The sequence below is a fragment of the Etheostoma spectabile genome, chromosome 20 (assembly GCF_008692095.1).
Source record: "Etheostoma spectabile isolate EspeVRDwgs_2016 chromosome 20, UIUC_Espe_1.0, whole genome shotgun sequence".
In the NCBI taxonomy this organism is placed as follows: Eukaryota; Metazoa; Chordata; class Actinopteri; order Perciformes; family Percidae; genus Etheostoma; species Etheostoma spectabile.
Genome location: NC_045752.1, coordinates 5,761,190 through 5,782,237, shown reverse-complemented (window position 1 = coordinate 5,782,237; position 21,048 = coordinate 5,761,190). Strand labels below are relative to the sequence as shown.

The following is a 21,048-nucleotide window of genomic DNA, read 5'->3' as shown; positions in this document are numbered from 1 at the left end:
TGTGAATACCAGTGCATGGACTTTTGGTCCTCTCTTGAGACACAAGAGGCAAAGGATGTGTCTCAGTGTCAGTATTGGAGTTACAGTGCATGTCCGCTTTGATTATGTTATAGTAGTTTGCATCAGCAGTTTTTTTTTAAATTTGCTGACAATTTAGTAAGTTTATGAGAGCTGAAGAATGAAATAAAAACATTTTGAAAAACCCACATTCCCAACATTTGTTTCATGCACTATTGCATGTGATATTGTTTTCATATGTGATGTCTTACATGTTACTAACATTTGATATGTGAATTAAAAATATGCTTAAGCTACTTAGTTGCTTGTGTGTGGAAAGAGATTTGCATTTTTATTTATCTATTTTTTTTAAACATTTATTTCACTTTTTTTTATTGTTAATGTTACTATTATAACTTTTATTCATTACTACTTATTTTAGTTATTGTATGTTATTTTGTACTTATGTATTTAGAAAATCTAAATTAGTATAATTACATGTTTTAATTTGAAAACCTATCAATACTGTACATAAGTATGGCCAAACTTAAATTTTAATTTCATCGAAAAGGGAGAAAAATGCCAGGGAGCGATTTTCTATCAGGCAAATTAGAGGGCACCTTGGTATATAAAGGGGTCCTTCAATAACCCGGAAGTCTTACTCTCACATGTTGTGGTGTACATTTATACCGGTTGCTAAGCACAGTTTATCACGTTGTGTACCATTACAGCCAATATTTTTTGATGTGATTAGTTTCTTGAGCAAAAAATCAGAAGATGAAAGTTGTCGCGTTAATAAGGTAACCACGTTTCTCTAATTGTCTCATAGTTCTATCACACGGATGTTTTTTCTAGCATGTAAACACATCTCAGATGGATTGCTGTGAACGAACGCTAGATCACTTTTTCCTATGAGGTGTAAGTTGTTGTATTTTGCCTCTGGCTTTGTTCAAAGCGAGAGTACCATGCCACTTGTAGAAATCCAAAGGTTGTTGAAAACCAAAACAAGAGTCGCACACAGTAACTTACTGTCAGGTCAAGACTGTGTCAGAAGAGAATGTCAGAATCCGAATCCGAATCCGAAATACTTTATTGATCCCAGAAGGGAAACTCTGTGTTGTAGTTGCACAAATAGTATAAATATCAGAGTAGAAATATAAATAAAGAAATATAAGGAGTGTGGATATGTATGGTATTTACATAGTTAAAGAAATGTTATGATACAGTATTTACATAATTAACATAATTAAGGAGTTGCAATGGTGAAAAGTAATAATAATAATAATAATAGTAGCAGTAGAGTATTGCACACACATTTCAGACCAGTGCTATTGCACAATACAGATAATAGTGTCCAGTTTCAACCTCTCTACGTGTCTGTGTGTCAGACACTTAGAGCAAGGAGTTATAAAGTTTGATGGCCACAGGCAGGAATGACTTCCTGTGGCGCTCTGTGGTGCATTTTGGTAGAATGAGTCTATCACTGAAAGTGCTCCTTTAATTTAGCAACAAGCCATAGAGTGGGTATGAGACATTGTCCAAGATGGCATGTAGTTTGGACAGCATCCTCCTCTCTGACACCACCGACAGAGAGTCCAGATCCACCCCCACGACGTCGCTGGCCTCTCGGATCAGTTTGTTGAGTCTGTTGGCGTCCGCTACCCTCAGCCTGCTGCCCCAGCATGCAACTGCAAAGAGGATAGCACTTGCCACCACAGACTCATAAAACATCCTCAGCATCGTCCTGCAGATGTTGAAGGACCTCAGCCTGGACCTTCCTGTTGAGGGCTTGAGTATTTTTGGCCCAGTCCAGTTTATTGTCCAAGTGCACTCCCAGGTATTTGTAGTCCTTTAACCCTCCTGTTGTCCTCAGGTCAAATTTGACCCCTTTAAAAAATTTCTATATCTGAAATATTGTTTTTTGTTTAACCGAATTACCTCAAAAAATGGATTGGATTCCATACAACGCTCTCTGCAAATACAATTGATCATTTTCATTCTTGACTAAGCTCATCTGTACGTTTCTCGATCTTAACTATTAGTCAAAATAATTCACAATTTCTGTTTTTTTTATCTCAAATATTAGGTATAATTCTTTATAAATGAGGGTTATTGACCATGAATTCCCAAAAATACTGTAAAACTAGTGGTATTAAGGTGGTGTTAGTGAAAACTAAAAAAAAAAGTCTGAAAAATGTCAAAAGAATTTTGACCCGGGAGGACAACACAACGGTTAAAATGCTCAGTGTAGTGTATAACATTACAGCCAAAAACAGGTTCTTTATTACTGAATATTAATGCTGCTGCATCACTTTCCAAGTAAATGTACATCCCTGATAACACAGCTTACCTCTGTGCCTATTTCTCATGCTGTGTTCCAGTGGGGGCAAAGACAGCTGCTACAACATGATGCAGTGTGTTGTTTCTGGGCACCGGATCGTAGCTTTGGCCAACCTACGTCCTGCTAACACAGGTGAGAAAGATGTAATGCTGGGGTTTTAGTGATCTACAGGGGCTAGCTGGGCTATATGGGCCAGCCAGCTGCACTTCTGCGGACCAAGACACTAAGAACTGTACACAATCAAAGGTACTGCAGAACTTTATGTAGGCTACTGTAAATCCCACAGGAGGGTTTGTAGCAAGCTAGCGTTCATACTTAGAGCTGACAATATATGGGATTAATAAGATTAATTAGTTGATCTCTAGAAAATTTAAAGGTCCACTATTTTGATAATCATTAATTTTGAATAAAAACATCCTATAATTTGATTATTCCAGTTTAGTTCATGTAAGATTGGCATACTTTACAAATATTACGTTATAATAGATCTAATGGGTTTTTGATCACTTTGGTAAATATGATGCTGATCTGATTTTTAATCGAGAATCTAATCTGCAGATTAATGGATAATGAAAATAATGATGTTGTGTGTATAAATGTATATATATGTATATATTTATAAAATTAATTATTTTTTAATATTAATTAAAAATTAAAAGGGTTATGGTTACTCTTGCTGAAAAGAAGATGGATATCAGATAAACACATGACTAAAAAACTTGAATGTTATTAAATTGATGAGATTTATTGTCTTCTGGTCATCTAGTGCACACTGTACTGGTTGTGAAGTATGGAGTACAGTATGGTCCAAAAGTAAATGACTAATAAAAACACAATGAAATAATTATTCATGTGAAATACAACATTTGAGTATGTTATTAAAGTGTAGCCGGACTTTTACCATTCAAATTTCTAATGGGGATGTTAAAGTTTATTTTTATATCATTAGTGGGTTTATTTTTAATTCAAAAGGCTTGTTTGTATTACATGTTAAGATTTTTGACAGTGACAGTGCAGGCAATACTGAGTAGCTGCAGCTACGTGTAGAAGCTTCCACTGAGCTAAAATGTTTAAGAGTGCCTTTGTGCCTCTTAACAGACACACAATGCAATTAACATGTCTGTACAACATGAACAGGGCCCTTACGTAACATCAATATGAGTTTTCAAGTCAGACATTGTTTTAATTCACCTACCCTGTCTTATTCTTGCTTGTGGTTAGCTTGCTTGCCTGGTTAGCTGCTAGAGCTAGCTGTTTGCTGCTAGCTGTTACCTGCTATTGATAAGTGTGTTCAGCCAGGCTTTTGTGAAAATCATAAGGCCGCAGTTCTGTGTGTATTTGTAGCTCATCCATTTAGTGTGTGATTGAGGTTTGGCAGTGTCGATCTGTGTGGTAGATTCTTTAGCCGGGCAGGCAGCAACCAAGCCACACTGCCAAGCCTCAATCACACACAAAATGGATGAGCTACAAAGGCACACGGAACTGCTGCATTAGGATTTTCACAAAAGCCTGGCTGAACACACTTAGCTGCTAGCTTTTAGCTGCTATTGATAACAGCTAGCTAGCTCTAGCAGCTAACCAGGCAAGCAAGCAAACCACCAGCAAGAACAAGACAGGGTAGGTGAATTGAAATATTTTCTGACTTGAAAACGCATCTTGATGTTACGTAAGGGCCATGTTCATGTTGTACAGACATATTTATTCCATTGTGTGTCTGTTAAGAGGCACATAAGCACTCTAAAACTTGCCCCGTTAACTACCGTTTTAGCTCAGTGGAAGCTTGTACACATAGCTGCAGCTACCCAGTGTTGCCTGCACAGATTCAGGACAGAGATTTTTGGTCAAAAGTACTCGCATATTTATAGTGATCAAGATTAACATAAAAATTGGCTGGAATTCTCATTTAACTATTTCCATAAAAGTGCTACATCACATAATCCGGGGTTTATAACCAGACACTGGCCTAACTACCCTTTCCTCCATGCCACAGATGAGTTGGACAGCTACATGTACCAGACAGTTGGCCACCAGGCCATAGAGCTCTATTCTGAAGCTATGGATCTGCCCCTGTACAGACGCACCATTCAGGGCTCTAGCCTCGACACCAGCAGAAACTACAGTGTGACAGAGGGGGATGAGGTGGAGGACCTATATGAGCTGCTTAAACTTGTCAAGGTAGGCCTCCCTGCCCCTACCATTAGTGAGAAATAAAAGGATTTATTATTACTATATTGTATTCATTATTACTGCCTGACATTCAGGGTTCACCCCAAGTCCTCTGGTCAAAAGGCCTTAATAATTGAGGAACCCACCCCTAGAGCTGGGCAATATATTGATATTATCTTGATATTGTAATATGAGACTAGATATCGTCTTAGATTGTTGTGAAGTGTTGTCTTTCCTGGTTTTAAAGGCTGCATTACAGTAAAGTGATGTCATTTTCTGATTTTACCAGACTGTTGTAGCTGTTCTATTATTTGCTTTTACCCACTTAAGTCATTAAATCCACATTACTGATGATTATTTAACAAAAATCTCATTGTGTAAATATTTTGTGAAAGCGCCAACGCTATAATATTGTTGCAGTATCGATATCAAGGTATTTTACAGCAGGCCAAATCAGACTTGTAGCAACAGCTGTTGGTAAGCATACCAAAAATTGACTTACTTTTTGCACACATGAAATAAACAAATCAGCATTGTTGTCCCACCATTGTCTTTATTCTTGCACTTGACAAACTTAAATCTAATTTTCAGATTTGATGGCTCCTTAGAAAAACATCTGGGTCTCTTTGTCCTGCAAAATGTTCCAGTTTCTTCACTCAGCATTTGTTTGCTTGTCTTTTTTCTCTCAGTTTTGTAGTGGGCAGATACAGTACAATCAGATTAAATAATCCCTTTCTATAATTTAATTAAAAAATATATAATATATGGACACACACATTCACATCGATATACACAAACCTACATACGCAAAAATGTACAGTACATATCATGGAAAGCATCTGACCCTAAATCAGGAAATAAAAAAAATCAAATTTTAATTTTTACACATAATTTAAAATTCACACAATGATATAGAGAGGGATTCTTATTCAGAATAATGTTATAGTACGTCATAATTATATGAACCTATCATTGCAATGCTTTATTGAGCATATACAATAGTCATCGTTTTGACTCCTTGCCACCACTGACATATCCTTGACTGTTTTTTAGTGAACATGATCTCAGATTACTGCTAAACTACTCATCTTGGCTAAGGTTCATGCCATGTCACAATGTTGAGATGTTTAACAAGTCATTCTCTGTGAATTCAGAGTCACTTTGTAGCCCATCAGTACCGTCTCAAAGAGATCCTGCTTGTCTAGTTTTATCTGGCCTGCTATACACTAACAGTCCGTACACCTATTGTTGTAAAGTACAACCAAGCTGCTCAGTAGATTAAAAAGCTATGTTAGTGCTTTTAGGCTGTCTCATTTAGTATGTCTTGATTTCACTTTCAAAGTTTTCTTTTCATCTTACTCTGGGAAAATAGTGTGCCTGTTGTATCAGTTAATCAAAGTTTTACGTGGGAAGTTGGAGAGAGGTGCCCTTCAACAACTGGCTACACAGGAACACTTCCATTCTTTTTTTTATCTCACTTGACAGAAGATCAGATGCAAAAATTAATCACCAATTAATATTTCATCAAATACCCCTTTTGCCAGGATGTTGAAAAAATATTCATTTGATGCCAAATTATGGATGAGACCTCGGTGGTCTGATGTTGTGGGGTGGCTGACTGACAGGTTTGAGACAACTGTGTGTGTGTTTAACACACCTCTGGCACTGCCTGCCTACCTGACTGCCTGCAGCCATGAGGAAGCTACCTGGACTCGCACTTTCAACAGCTCTCCCTGCTGTCAGCGCAAACAGGGTGTGGGATTGATCCTGTGTAACACTTTTTCCCCTCTGCAGCCCTACACAACCTCTCATTTTAGCTTGCAGCATCAAAATTTAAGAGCTTCTTATGGGATGGGGGATAGGAGTTGGTTGTTGAGATGGGAGATGGCTTGACATGGTGTAAATGAGACAGGGGGGTTGCTTGGTTCTTTCTGTAGGTCTGTGTGGAGACATGTTCATCCGGAGCTGAGGGCTGCTCCAGGGCCCCTGCGTGTCCGCACACCGCCTGGGTGGCAAGGGCCAGTCAGCCTGCCTCAGGGCATTTTGCGCCCTCTGCCTGACTTTCTTTGTGGTCTTCTGTATAAATCGCAGGCTTTACACATGCAGCCACAGGAGAAAGCTCTTGTTTTGTGAGTGTGCACACTTTCACACAGTCCAAATTCTCATTTTGGGGCTGAGTATTTACCATCAAATCATCTCTCTGGTGTGTGATGCAATATACTGTCTCTGGCTGTGGTCAGGTCTCTAATTGCAAAGGGCTGCTAATTTCCCATTTCCAAGGCTTCTCTGGTCTGACCTCACAAGTCAGATGGGCCATAGATCAGGGCAGTTGGACTCCCATGGGGCCCTCGCAGCCTAGCAGACCTCCAGTCGTCTCTCCGTTTACCCCTCTCACCATCATTAACAGACCTGCACGATAAACAACAGGCTTCCTCTCTCTCTCTCTCTCTGAGTGATATCAACAATAGGAATAGACTTTCTTATCTCAAATTTCAAGTTACATGCTCCAAGTTGCTTTTTTAGCATTTTTGCTAATTGGTAGGTTGGCTAACGTGTACCACATTGTGAAGTTAGTAAACTCATCCCGTGTAATTAGAAATTCACACAGTTCTTTCAGAGCATCTCAAATGTCCTCTTAAAAAGTCATGGATTATAGTTACAGTCAGTTATGTTCAACACATATACCTGGTTTACTTGGGCTTTTTTCACCGTAAAGTTTGTGGTGTTGTTGATTAGTGAAGGAAATGATAGATGGGGAAGAAAGAGAGAAGAAACACTTCTTTTGATAATGAGCTGTTAAATCACCCCTTACTGAAAAAAGAACAATTTTAGCATGAAAAAAATGTGCTCAGTTTGGAAAGTGTGATATTTTGAAAGATTATTCCTTGCAGTTTGAATTAATTAGAAGTTACACGATTATATTTGGCAAATGACACTTGAGCATAGATGAAAGAATTTTTTTTTCTCAGATCCGGAGTTGATGAGTTTTAAGTGGATATTCATCCCTCCTCCTTTGCATTGCTGGTAACAGAGCCGTAGCATGAGCCAACAGTGCCATCTATGGATCATTCCCAGAAGCTGGCAAGCCAAATAGACTCGCTACAATTTGGCCTCTCGGAGACTGTTTGGAGCCATTGAAAAGATTCAAAGGAAGAGATCATATTCTTCAGAACCATTGTTGATGGAGGAAATAAAGCCCAATTATAATAGAAAAAAATGAGCCGTCCATCCTCTGGCAGTAGTGATAATGGCAGAATGACAATGTGTCCCTATCCTTGGCCCCTTTGCTCTCATCGCTGGCTGTGTATGGCAGTGTGCCTTTGAAGTGTGTAACCTGATAGACATGCAAGCCACAGCATACCCTATCCCATCCTGCTAGGTGCTGATCTTTGAACCCGTTCTTTGAGGGGGAGAAATAACAGTTTTGTCCGTGGCGGGGGTGTGGGGGGTGGTCATTCACTTTTGCACATCTATTGCTGAAAGGGTATATTTTTATAGAATAGTGTTGTGTCCTCTGCAAGGCTTCAAAGGCAAGCTGGAATATGAACATTATGTAAAAAGAATTACACTACTAGTAACACAATAAGTCTAACATTTAGATATGTAGTTCTTTTTTTCATGTACTTGTTTGGGTGGATTTAGAAATTGGATTTTGTAAGTTGTGTGTCCATACTTAATGTATGTGGTTGGTCTGCTCTCCTCTGCTGTGATCTGCTCTGATGTGTGATACAGATCAGCAGTGTCAGTCACCCCTGGCTGTAACGCCAGTCCCCCCGAAGGCCAGCAAAACCCCTCATATTAGTCATATCACATCCCTCAAGTCCTTTATCCTTCCCTCTGTGCTCTGTGACCTGACACAGTGGCTCTTTATGCCCCGTGACCCTGCTTGCGTGTGTGTGCGCGCACACATGTGCACGCTTGTGTGTTCAAGGTTAGGTCAAATCGGGCCTCTGTTACATGATAACAGGTCTATCTCTGTTCTCCTTGCACACCTCTGCCTCTCTTCTTTGCCCCACTTTGTCTTCTTTCAACACTCTGTGGTAAAAAGAAGTGCTCTCACTGCTCTCACTGCTCTCTATCCATATACACTTATTTTCTCTCTGCCAACTGTAAAGTGCGCAGAAGTAAATGTTAGTATGTATTACTAGCTTTTTAAAAACAATTTTCTCCAAGACATTTTGTATTTTTCACATTGTTTTCCGCAGATATAACATTTTACAACACAAAGATGTGTGAAAATGCCTTGAAAGTAGCACAGCCTATAGGGCACAGATGGCAGTGTGTTTTGGGAAGATGCAACTAGAGCTTCAATCACTTGACGGAGATATGTATATATATATGTATATATATATAGTGACTGTATTGCAGCAAATCTTCAACCTCTGAGCTGATGAATAAAGACAAAGACATTTAAGCTCATTAGAGTGATGAGGAACAATAGATGATATCTACGTGTTCCTTTCTGCCAGCGCTAATTAGCAGCACTGTGACATCTCTGTCTTACTGAGACCCAGCTTTGAGAACGATGGAAATGTTACTTTCAAATCTAATTTCATATCTTGTAATGCGTTCGACTTTTTAGAAACACTGCATGTTTTATTTTTTGGATAACTGATATTGCGGGTCAGATAACGCCAAACTCCTCTCCTCCCCCCTTTTTTTTGTTTTTTTTTGTTTTTGGAAAACCAGTTTTTTTTTTCTTCTTCTGGAGACTACTGGGAAAAGTCTTGAAGAGGTGCACTGAGACCTTTGGCCTTTGTAGATGAAACATTCCCTTCTATTGGTGTGTGTTAAAACACCTTGTATTAAGTGTGATAATCCTTTTTTTTTTAACTCACACACACTTTTCCCCCCATTCCCTGATTCTCCTGACCTTTATTACATACACACACACACACTCCCTCCTCATCCTTAGTCTCTGCTGCCGCTCTATTATTGACATCAGCAGACAAGAGTGGGGCCCTCTGAGATCGCAGAGGCAGTCTCCCCACAAGTCCAAACATTCTTTTTCATTCTTCCTTCTCCCTCGCTCCTTCTTTCTTCCTTCTACTGGCATCTTTGTCTTTATTGTATTGTCGTCGCACTTTCATCCGGACCCTTCAGAAGCCTGGCGCTGCATTGTTGCAAGTACCCTTATGGAGGTGTATCCTGCTGCGAGGAAAGAAGGGAAAGGGATTGAGGGAGAGGAGAAAGAAAGGAGCAAAGAGGAGGAGGGCAGGCTGGTTGGCTGGCTGGCAGGCAGGCAGGCAGGCAGGCCGGCGGAGGAGGAATCTCCAGTTGAACCAGGAGCTCTGCGGTATTGATTAGGGAGCTGAGGTGTTGTGAGACAAGTCGTTGAGGAGGGGTGTGAACTATAGAGGAGAGGGGGGGAAGTCAAAATCAAACACTAGGCCTTCTCTGATTACCGGCATGGTGCAGCATTAGACGTACATTGGGGGATCAACAGGAAAATGGATTTCTTTAAAAAGCTGCTTAATACATAAATCATGACCTCTGGGGTCACAGCGGGGGTTTAGAAGATCAGATCAATAACAAAGCTAATGCAAGCTTGTTGTAGCAGGTTTGTGGTGCAGAGAGACCTCTAAATGGTGTTTTTGGAAGTAGCTTACAAGCAAGCCAATGGATAATCACTTTGTAGAAAATTTTCTTTTATTGCATTTTCAGTGCAAGTTTAAAGCACCGCACTTACGGATATATTTTAGCATGGGCTAGTATAGATTCTTCCAAACAGCTGTCTCTCTGTGTCGCCTGTCTCTGTGACAGCCATTGTTATCTTTTCCTTTGGTCTGAGAGTGCTTGTATTTATGTTGGTCGACACAGTGGCAGTGGGGTTGAGATTGCAGGCTTGTTTTGCACATGAGGAAGGATAGCATTAGCGCTGAGATAATGGTGCTCTGTATTGTTCGCCGGCCGTGTGGAAGTGGTGGGACAGGATCTATTAGATGCAGGCCCATTTCCCTGCAACTGACGCTAACAGTCCCCACAAACATTAGATAAAGAGCCTTGCCTTAAGCCTTTGTAATTTGTTTGTATTTTTCTGCTTAATGTACTTTGCTCAATCTTGTTTAGCGATGATGGAAGCTGATAGCCTTATCTCGCCTTGCCAAGGGCATGAGCCACTACCACTGCTTGGTTGAACATTGTTTCAATGAAGAATGTGCGTGTGTTTATGGTATTTTTTTCAGATATTATTTTGATGCCTGATGAATTGTAGACGTATCTAGCGGTTATTTGCATTTGAGATACTGGCTAATGCGTTTTGTTATGCACTTATGTAAATGCAGCATTATGGAAAGTCTATTACTATAATTTTTCTTTTTGTTTGATTGTTCATATCGCAACTTATGGGAAATGCTTTGATCATTTTCTAAGCTTGGCTGACCAAATTTGATTTTCTTCCCTTTTTGTTATTGTCTGTTTTTTTCATTTGTGAATCTTTTTTCTTCAAAATGTCTTTGGACAGCCATCCTTTCAAAACAAATGCTATTTTTGATCATCACAGATCTATTGTTACATCTTCACTGTCACCCTTGATGAAAATATTATTATTTTTTCACTCTGCTTTCTCCACAAGAAAATTTTAAGTGAATCTTAAAATATGAAATCAGATTTACATGGCTTCCACGGGCTAACAGATTTCTCCATTTGGAGTCGTTTTTTTGATTTTAAGCCCTGTGTAAAAGTGTGAAGAATAATGCAGCCAGTCACAGAAGAGGTTGGACTTGTTATAAAACCATGTAAACTCACCTGTACTAACAGCTAGTCTTTCATTCATCTACTCCAAAATTAAGATGGCTTTTTTATGTTTTGTTTTGTGAACCATTCCTCTCAGAAATATTTGTGGCAGGCCCCATCACCTCCCGCAGCTAAAGTCATAACCAGCCATAGAAAAACACTGTCTGGAGTCTGGAGAGTGGGTTAAACCAGCATCACTGCTATATTTTCCTCCAGGTCTCTCTGGGGAGTGTGTGTGTGTGTGTGTGTGTGGGGGGGGGGGGGGGGGGGGGGGGGGGGGGTCATGATGTCTGTTGGAGCTATGGAGAGTATAGGACAAGAGAGCCAAGATGCCAAGAGCCTGGAACCTGACCTCACCAGAAAAACATTTACATTTTGGAGTGTGTGTGCGTGTGCGTGTGCGTGTTCGTGTGTGTGTGTGTGTAGGCCAGTTCTTGACTGTGTGTGTATATACATGGACGTCAGTACATGTGCGTGCATACACCCTGTGGATTAGGTGGTTGTTACGGACCATGAAAAGCTACTGACATAGGTTACCTCTCTGTGGAATGAGACTCCTTCTTTGATTCTGTCCTACTCGCTTTCTCGAAGCTCAAACACTCTTACCTTAGCCAAGTTGGAATGTTGCTATGACAGAGCTGGGGTTATGGCTATGTTTTATGCCCTGTAGAAAACTATTGCTTATTGGAACACCTTATCCTTTTAATGAAAAGACCTTGAAGAAGTTACATGATTTCTTGTCATCTTAAAAACAAAATCCCATAAAGGCACACAAGTGACAATTTGTTTAGTGTAGAAACAACCATTAAAATATAGCATTTAATAAGAGCCAGTAATAACTAAACTTGTTTGCTTGAATTGCAAGTATTCATGGACATGCAGTACATCGATAAACATCTTGTGTCTCCCCGCTGCTTCCCAAAATTTAGTTTTTCCGTGCGCTTAGATATGGAAAGCCTCCTTGTCCTTGGGCTGCTGAAACTAGTGCTTTGTGCTTGCTTTGGCCAAGGCACTCTCCCTCCCTGCCTGACGACTGGCTAGGCCTGTGTTTACGTAACCATATATATCTGAGAGGAAACTCGTGAAACGTTAATCTCTCTACTTTTTAACCCTGATGAATTTCTACATTTTCCAGCTGTGCGGCATGGCATATTTACGCTCAGGCTCTATCGCTGAAAACAGCTCTGTCATTGTAAATGAATCACTATCCAAGATTAAAGTGTGTGTGTGTGTGTGTGTGTGTGTGTGTGTGTGTGTGTGTGTGTGTGTGTGTGTGTGTGTGTGTGTGTGTGTGTGCGCGTGCGCGTGCGCGCGCGCGCGCGAACTTCAGGCTAGGAAATTGTACAAATACAAGCTCGGCCATGAAAAGCTGCAGTGGTACCTTCATGGATTACATTCCTTTTCGTTTCTCTCCTGACCCAAATCAGTGTGCACTGGCCTGTCACTTTTCACATTTCTCTGGGCTGATGATCATCCCTCACTCATCGCATTAATGAGACAAAGTCTCATGCCATGTCCTCTGTTGGCTGGTCACACCTGCATCGTGACCTCAGAGCAGGATAATACCTATTCTGCTTCTTCTCTCCCCTTCTTGGAACTTCTCAGGAACCAGTCGGGGTATTCAGGTTTATGAGCTGCTGGCTTTGTGAGCCGTTTGTTTTTCTTTTTCCACCACTCCGTATGGTTGAGGACTGACGCGTGGTGAGTCATCCCGCCAGCCCATCCACGAACACAAAGGAAGAGCCCTTCTTTCAACAGCTGCTTCAAACAGACAGCCCCACCAATTCACCAAAGGGAATGTCTCTGAAAGCTTTTCAGATCAAGGTTTTGGCCGATGTTTGTTTTACAAAGACATTCGCTAAGCTTGCATGTCCATTTGTTGCTTTATTTTGATGGATCAGGCATTGTTCATAGTATTTTAGCCTCAGTATATATAAGCAGCATATAATCTTGTAAGCATTAGGTGTAACTTATAATATTACAATTAATCCAAACTAGGGCTGCGCGATATGAGGAAAATATGCGCTATGCAATGATGCTGTCGAAACTTGCGATAACGATATTTCTTGCAATAAATAAACAAGATATTAAAGTGTGCTTATTTCTGCTGCTTTCAGTAGTCTGTACGGAAATAATTTCCAACATTCTTTTATTGAACAAATACATTGAACATTGAACAGAACATAAAAGGCACCACTAAAAAAGAATGACAGTTACATTTTGAAGTGCAGTTTTCTACGGATATTCTTTTTCAACTAACAGTCTTTAGCTATTTGTATATTGTGCCAGTTGATATAACGTTAAAAAAACAATATATTGTGCCGCCCTAGTCCAAACTATATCTTGTACCTTGTGCACACTTCTTCCACATCCTATCACTCCTTCACTAACTCTGGGAGTCACCTTGGAGTGTAACCGTACAGAATGGTAATGAGGAAGCTGATTTAAAACAAATAACCAGTGTCTCCTCCTACTAAGCTTCCTGTCAGTTTGGCATGTCTGAGTTGTCAGGACAGCCCAACACGCCCCGGGACTATGTCCGCATTACATTAAAGACAATCGCTTGACCCTAGCCAGCCCTATCCCCTGTACCACATCTACTTGAGCTGCTACAACAAGGTCCAACCCCCTCCCTCCATGTAGGGGAACAGGGGAGAACAATCCCATTACATTACAACAGGCCCAGAGCTGATCTAATGGAGAGAACATTAAAACCTTGTTGTGTCCACTCACTTACCTGATGGATCCTGGAGCAGAGGGATGGAGACGAGACAGAGTGTTGGAGAGAAGGGGGAAAAAGATAGGAGGCTGTGGGGTCAAATGTGGTGTTGATATGACAGTGCGGAATGGATGCGGCGATGTAAAGCTTGTGATGGTACCCCCGTGCCCTTGAGCAAACTGTCATTCAAACCACTTTAATTAATTTCTCCACTTTATCGTCTCCCTGCTATCACACACAAGCATGTTATACAGGAGGCTGTAATAGAATAGAAAGGATGTGTCAACAACTTTAGACCTGATAAAGAGAGTATTTTGTAATGGAAATATGTGGCCTTGTGGCTGTAATAGCCAAGATCGGCCAAGGCTGGCTTTCTAGTTGTCAGAACAGAATGAAGCAGGCATTTTGGAAACCCACCATTTTGCAAAATGGAGCTTTGTATTGTTAGGGGTGTATAATTAAGTGCTCATTGTGACAACCATTGAAAGAGAGAGCTAATGAGGTTTCTGATGTATTCCATATGAACATGAGTATTGCATTTTTAATATTTTATGGCTTTCTAATTGCCTTGGTTGCTGTTAATAGTTTTAACTGTTGAATATTACCCTGACTGAATGTGTGGCATTCGTAAGTATCTTTTAAGCTGAGAGCTGATGAAATAGCCTCATTCTCAAGCTGAATTCTTTGCTTTATGATTGTCGCCTATGTATCTTTGGGGCAGATACATATCTTTACTGACGGCATGTCTGCGTCTGTGAATACATTTGAACCACTCATGTACTCCCCTACTAAGATGAATGTATATATAATTACAAAGTATATCACACACACTACCTTGATATAGAGTTTAATGGCCGTATCGTTTCTTTGTGGAGCATGTCTGCTGGCCTTAATCTTCCCCACAGCTGACATCTTAATAACTCAGTCCTTTCCATCCATTTCCACCAGAGACATCCGGATGTGGGGGAAGGATTAGTTTAATGAATTTGACAATTAGTAACAGAAGTTAATGACTGCATGGGGCTAAGTACCCTGATGGACATGGCTGGGGGGACTGAGGGCTTCCATTGCTCTCGGCCATAGATCCTCATTAATAGCTTTTCTGCCTGCTGGAGAGGACAGGGGAAGCCAGTCCAGGCCTTTGTTTAGTCTGCCTCTGAAGGCACTGCTACGGGGTCGCGCTGTTGCACAATGCCATGCCAGAATTAGTCCCGCTCGGGGCGTGAGTTAATGCAGGGCCTCAGGTCCTGGATCAGGTGAAGCTTCTTTTAATGAGCTGGGGTCATTAAATGTTGAAAAAAGAAAAGTGACATGGAATCGGGGCAGGCAGGCAGCTCTTTCTTCGAATCTTGTGCCAACAGTCATGGAAAAAAGAAAAGTGGCTTGCAGGTCACAAGAGTCTTGATGACCTCTGCCTTGATTTATCGTCATGTTAGCTTCTTACTCGGATCCCACCTCTAATGTAGTCAAAACATCGTTTAGCCAGATAGCTCTCATAAAGATTTTATTATTATTTATTATTATACTGTGCTTCATGGCTTACCTTGTCGCTTTGTCAGGTATTCCCACTATAAACCATTTTGATAAATTTTTTAGCTACCATAAAATCAAAGTTTGTATTTTTTATGGCATCATGAATACACATGAAACAATTCCCATAATATCCATCAATTCAGATTTATACATAGATATACCACTTCTCCGCAATCATTTATCCTACCTTTCCCACAGAGGATGAGAAAGTATGTCTAGAATTTGTAAAATGGCGTCTGGAGCAGCATTAGCTGCCCCCTCATTCCTGCCTGTCTCCTGGTGATAGCTTTAATAGCGACAAAAACATAACAGCATCCAAAAATAATCATTTTTCAAAGCTGTTTGCCAAAAGGTCTACTAGCTGGAGTCTCCATTGAAAACAAGGGATGTGTGAGAAATTTGTCTTGTGTTATCATTTGTGGCGAGTATGCCTGGGTATTACAAGGCTGCATGATGTAATGTAATGAGAGCCAGTGAAAAGAGAAGCCATTTAATTGGTCGAGGCTGAGTCGAACCTCAGAGGCCTGAGTACCTACAACAGTCTGCCTTCAGAGAGAAGTGGACACAGAGGGAGGTGGAAAGACAGAAACACAAGACGAGGATGTTGTTTGCGGATGCTTTGTCCAACCGACTCTGGTCCTGCCAAGTTTAAAAGAACCAAAATGGTGCACTTCTTCTTTAACACTTTTCCTCTGTCTCTCCTTATCCCACTCTTTACCTCCTAATATGCCTCTTTAGCAAGTGACAGTTGTATTTAGGGAAAAGGTTATCATTGTATTAGAATAGAGTGCCGGCCCTGAGGCTTACCTAGAATTACATGACACCGCCTGCAGCCCCCTTCGCTCTGTGCTGGCCTGAAATGTTATCAGTCTGACTTAATTACTGTCACCGGGCAGTGGAATTGACTCTAATGTATATTCCCATGTTGGACATGTTGGAGAGATATTAAAACTTGAGTACTGAATCCCAAGTTCTTAAGATCTCTTGGTGTTTAACTTTAGGTCAAAGAGTTACATTCTGGCTGTGTATTTGTCTTTATGTGTTTTACTTCAGCTTTATACCTCACATCCTTTGATGCGCCGTAAACACCACACACACACACACATGCGCACGTGGCTACACACACATAGAGCACATCCTTTATCTGATAAGCTGGCACACCTACGTGGAGCTTTGTGTGTGAGGTACTGTGTGGTGCAGCGCATTGTCAGGCCCCAGGCAGGGCATGGATTTCATTTAGGGAAGTATCAAAGGTTTACACGCTGTTCGCTTTAATCAGCATGTTTATCAGACAGAGAAAAATTGCAGGAAGGGACCACAGGGAGAAGGAGGGGTGTGTGGGGGGGGGGTTATCTTAAGGACCAGTAGCCAGGGAAATTGATAATGGCTACAAGGTAATTTACTGGAGACTTGTGCATCCCTCCACTGAATCTACCCTTGCCTCTCATTCTAATTACAGCCCATGTAATGTTCTATAATGAATCTGCAGGTGTGTGTCTGTGGGGTAGGTTCATGAAGGTATGAAGGTACAGCATATATATATATATATATATAGAAAGATATATATATATAGATATATCTATCGCTATATTAGTAATATATCTATATATAGATATATATATAGATTTATATAGATAATATATTAGATATCTATATATTAGATCTATATATATGTATATTATATAGAAGAGAGGAAGAAGAGAGGAGGAGAGAGAGAGAGAGATACACACAGTTATATTACATACATACACATGCATACTATCATATTATTGTATGTTTGTGTATGTATGTATGTATAATCTATATATTTTTATATATTATGTATGTGTGTGTGTTTATATATATAGTGTGTGTGTGTGTGTGTGTGTATATACTGTATATGTATACTGTATATGTATGGATGTGTATGTGTGCAAGCATGCACCCCTTGCTTGCACCTACTGTAGGCTTGTTTGTTTGTGTCACTCCGGATCAAGCTTGTTTCCATGAGAGAAGATTGAACGCATCTCAAGGCTGTGTCAGTATCTCTCGAGTGCATAGTTGTCTCACTGTTTCTGAAATATGAATATGATATGAAAAGCAATTAGATTAGCCCTTAGCAATATTAAAGATACATGCCACTCACAGACACAATGCTCCACTGATACTTCAAGTTGTCACTGTGGTTCCGTCTTCCAGCTGGAAGGATGGAAAAGCCTGACACACTCCTCTCCCGCTCACACTAGACTGCTGATAAGGTCCAGGAACTGCCTTTAGTTGTGCCGGTGCCTCCATTCACACACCCATGTGTACGTAAAAATACACATGCACACACAGAGCTATGTATGCAACCGTCCAGGGGATATGGGCTGGGCCGTAAGGCCTTGATACAGCCAGAGTGTAAACATCCCCACAGGATTGCCGTCCGACAAAAGGAAAGAGCCGTCAGGAATCTGATTTCTTTGTCTCTGTTTCACTCTGTGTGTGTGTATAATGTTTACATGTTTGCGTGGTTTTGTTCAGATAACACTTTGGGATACCATTGTAGGTTGTGCGAAGAGTATTTGGCCCCATGGGACAGTGACGGCATATTGCTGTTACAATGCACGTTGCACATACTGTTTTAATAGAAAAGGCAAGACATCTTTGCGGTTGAGTTTCTTCCATCTTTTCCTCCGCACAGGAAAAAGAGGGTGTCGAGGCAGTGTCTGTAGGGGCCATTCTCTCCGATTACCAGAGGGTCCGTGTGGAAAACGTGTAAGTCATACAGTACACACTCGCACACTCCCAATGCAGAACACGCTTTCTCACTGAAGTGCACACACACCCACTGCTTGAGGCCTCTGAACTCGAATGACGCACACTCTGTGGTCCACTGAAGGAAAAGAGTACATCCTCTGTAGTCACAGCGTGTTCTAAAACTTGGACTGATTTTGTTTGAGCACACAAACACATATACACACATTGAGTTTTGTTTATGCCATTCTATTTAGACTAGCTTTGATTTTCATGGTGCAGCTCTGTTTTTATGGAACAGTGATTTCAAGATGCACATTCCCATTATGGGTGAAACCCAGCTATCTTATTAGCAGAAAGACAAGATGGTATCCTTGTTACACAGACACCCATATGTGTTTTTTTAGTTTTGTTCTTGTTTTATTCTTCCTCTCTTTGTTTTTCTTTGCCCTCCGTCGTCTGTCTTTGTTCTCTCTTGCTCTAAACTTACACAGACTGGACTCGGCACAAAAGCTCCCTTCTTGTTGACAAACCCCGCTGTCAGTCGGCTATTGTTTCCCCTTATACACGCTGGATGCAAACACATGAACATCCCACGCGTTTATGGAGCTGTTGAAATTTGTGTGCAGACTGGATCCAGTTACCTGTTGTGAATTTGTGTTTCACATGAGTTTATACGACAGACAAGCCAAAGCTTAAGATGGAGTTTTTGTTTTGTCTTTGAATAAAGCCAGTGGCAGGTGGGAGCATGTCGTGTGGGCCTATCAGGGTGGCTGCCTTCCCGCAAATAGAGAATGTGCCCAGCCCAAGTTGGCTTTGAAGTAGTTCTGAAGCTGGCAAATTGTCAATACTAACGACTTTGCATATCCTTCTCTGTCTACAACGTACCAGATGTTTGCGGCTAGGTTTGCAGCCCCTGGCCTACCTGTGGCGCCGAGACCAAGAGTCCCTGCTCTCGGAGATGATATCATCTGACCTCCATGCTATCCTCATCAAAGTCGCCGCCTTCGGTGAGTTTGTGTCCCACTCTCTTGTGCGTCTGGCAGTTGTTTTTGAACTCTTTTTACTTTCTCTGAAGGTGCCATGTTGGTTAAGTGGTGGCACGGGGATAGAAGGGACAGGATTTGGATAAGTGAGGGATAGAAGGGGGAGAAAGAGAGGTGTAACCAGAGAGGAAAAAGAGAGGCACGCAGAGTAATGCCCTAATCATTAATCTGTGGCTTAGCAGCAGTGTTGAGACTTGTGCCAGCGGCGAAGGTATTGAAGCAGAGAACAATATGAAAAGATAAGAAGCACAGAAGAGGTGTGAGGGAGGAGGGAGGGTTGGCAGTTGAGAAATAATCACAGGTGATTGCCCCTTACATTAATGCAACCTGTCAATAAGCGACGCATGTCCCCATTGTGTGAACGAAACACTGCATTCTCTGCCTATGCATAGCCCAGAATACATGGTCCATGAAGCGAAGATTAAAATCGCTCATTTATGTTTTTCAACTGCTTCAGCGGCACTGGGGGAAGAGGTTAATGTGGTATCACCTGCTCTCTACTTGCCTGTTTTGGAGCCTGAGGACAGGAAGATCAGATTACTGAATAACAAGAGAGAGTAAAAAAAAAAAAAAAAAAAGAAGTTTTCTTTTTCTTTTCTCAGGTACATGACATTTAGATCCCTACCTGTATCTACTTGAAAGTGCAGCAGGATCCCTTTTAGACAGTGCCAGTGATAAATGATAATTATGGCTACAAATGGTTCTTCTTACTCTCAAACTACTCATGGCAATAGATCATCATGTAGACACTGTTTACGTGCTGTTAAGTGCTTGTTGTCACCTTTGGTAGCAATCAGCTGAAAAGGGGTCACCAGCTGACTGATGACCCGGAGAGCTGAGCAGCACGTTTAAGATATTCTGCCGATGTCTTTCAACGCTGCTCGAATAACCTCTCATGGAATGCACAAGCTATTTATCTCTGGTACTTTATTTCCTGGACCCATTTCTCATTTTTAATGGTCTCATGATAAAGGACTTTTTGGTAATAAATAATATGACTTGTCAGATGCCCGTCAGAGGAGAGATGATGTCAGATTTGAGATTATTTTTCCTTATTCCCTATAATTATTGTTTACCAGTCAAATATATTTTTATTTCCATTGCACTTCTAACAAGATATAATCAAAGTCTGCATTGCACATTAATTTATCAATCATAATGCCAAATTACCCTTCTGGAATAACACATATAAAGAAAAACCACACCTTAAAGACCTTTAGTCACCTTGTAACCCAGCTACCTCCGCCAAGCCTTCTATTCTAAACACAACTTTGTCTAAAAGCAAATTCTTAACATATTTTGGAAGATTATAATTAGAAAGGAAAATCACCTCGGGTGCCTCTGATTGTATATCTTGGCCTCCCAGTGTAGATGTTTGTGTGAGTATGTGTGTTTTGGCTGCAGGTAAAAGGGAAAGATCTTATCAGCCCTGACTCCTCACCTGTCCCGAGGCAGTGGTAATTAGAAAGGAAAGAATTGAATAGGGGTGCAAGCACCCAAGGCATTTTAGGCAGCACTCACATAATTGCAGCTTTGGTGGGAGCAGGTCTGAGCAGTAAGGTGTACTGTTTAGGGAAGATTGGGTGACAGAAGGGCGTACCTGGTGGCCTTTGGGGTGTGTGTGTGTGTAAGAGAGTGAGAGAGAGATTTGGAGGGATTTACTCGTGCAGACCTCATGAGGAGAAAAACCAAACAACTCTCACAGGGCAAAGGTTAAGTCTGCATCTGAACTGACGGCCAAAACACCTCATGATTCTGTAGTAGTAGTAGTAGTATGAAATGGGTTTTGGTGGGCT

General features: G+C 41.0%; 1 protein-coding gene across 1 annotated transcript in view; it reads left to right on the top strand.

Moving 5' to 3' along the window:
• The first annotated feature begins 653 nt into the window (after nt 1-653).
• Nucleotides 654-21,048, top strand: part of dph6 (diphthamine biosynthesis 6) — a 60,938-nt gene continuing 40,543 nt past the window's right edge. The window contains exons 1-5 of the mRNA XM_032500652.1: nt 654-797; nt 2,379-2,470; nt 4,329-4,513; nt 18,154-18,227; nt 19,098-19,216. Coding sequence (XP_032356543.1) covers nt 775-797; nt 2,379-2,470; nt 4,329-4,513; nt 18,154-18,227; nt 19,098-19,216 — 493 coding nt within the window. The 5' untranslated portion in view covers nt 654-774. The remainder of the gene's footprint in view (nt 798-2,378; nt 2,471-4,328; nt 4,514-18,153; nt 18,228-19,097; nt 19,217-21,048) is intronic.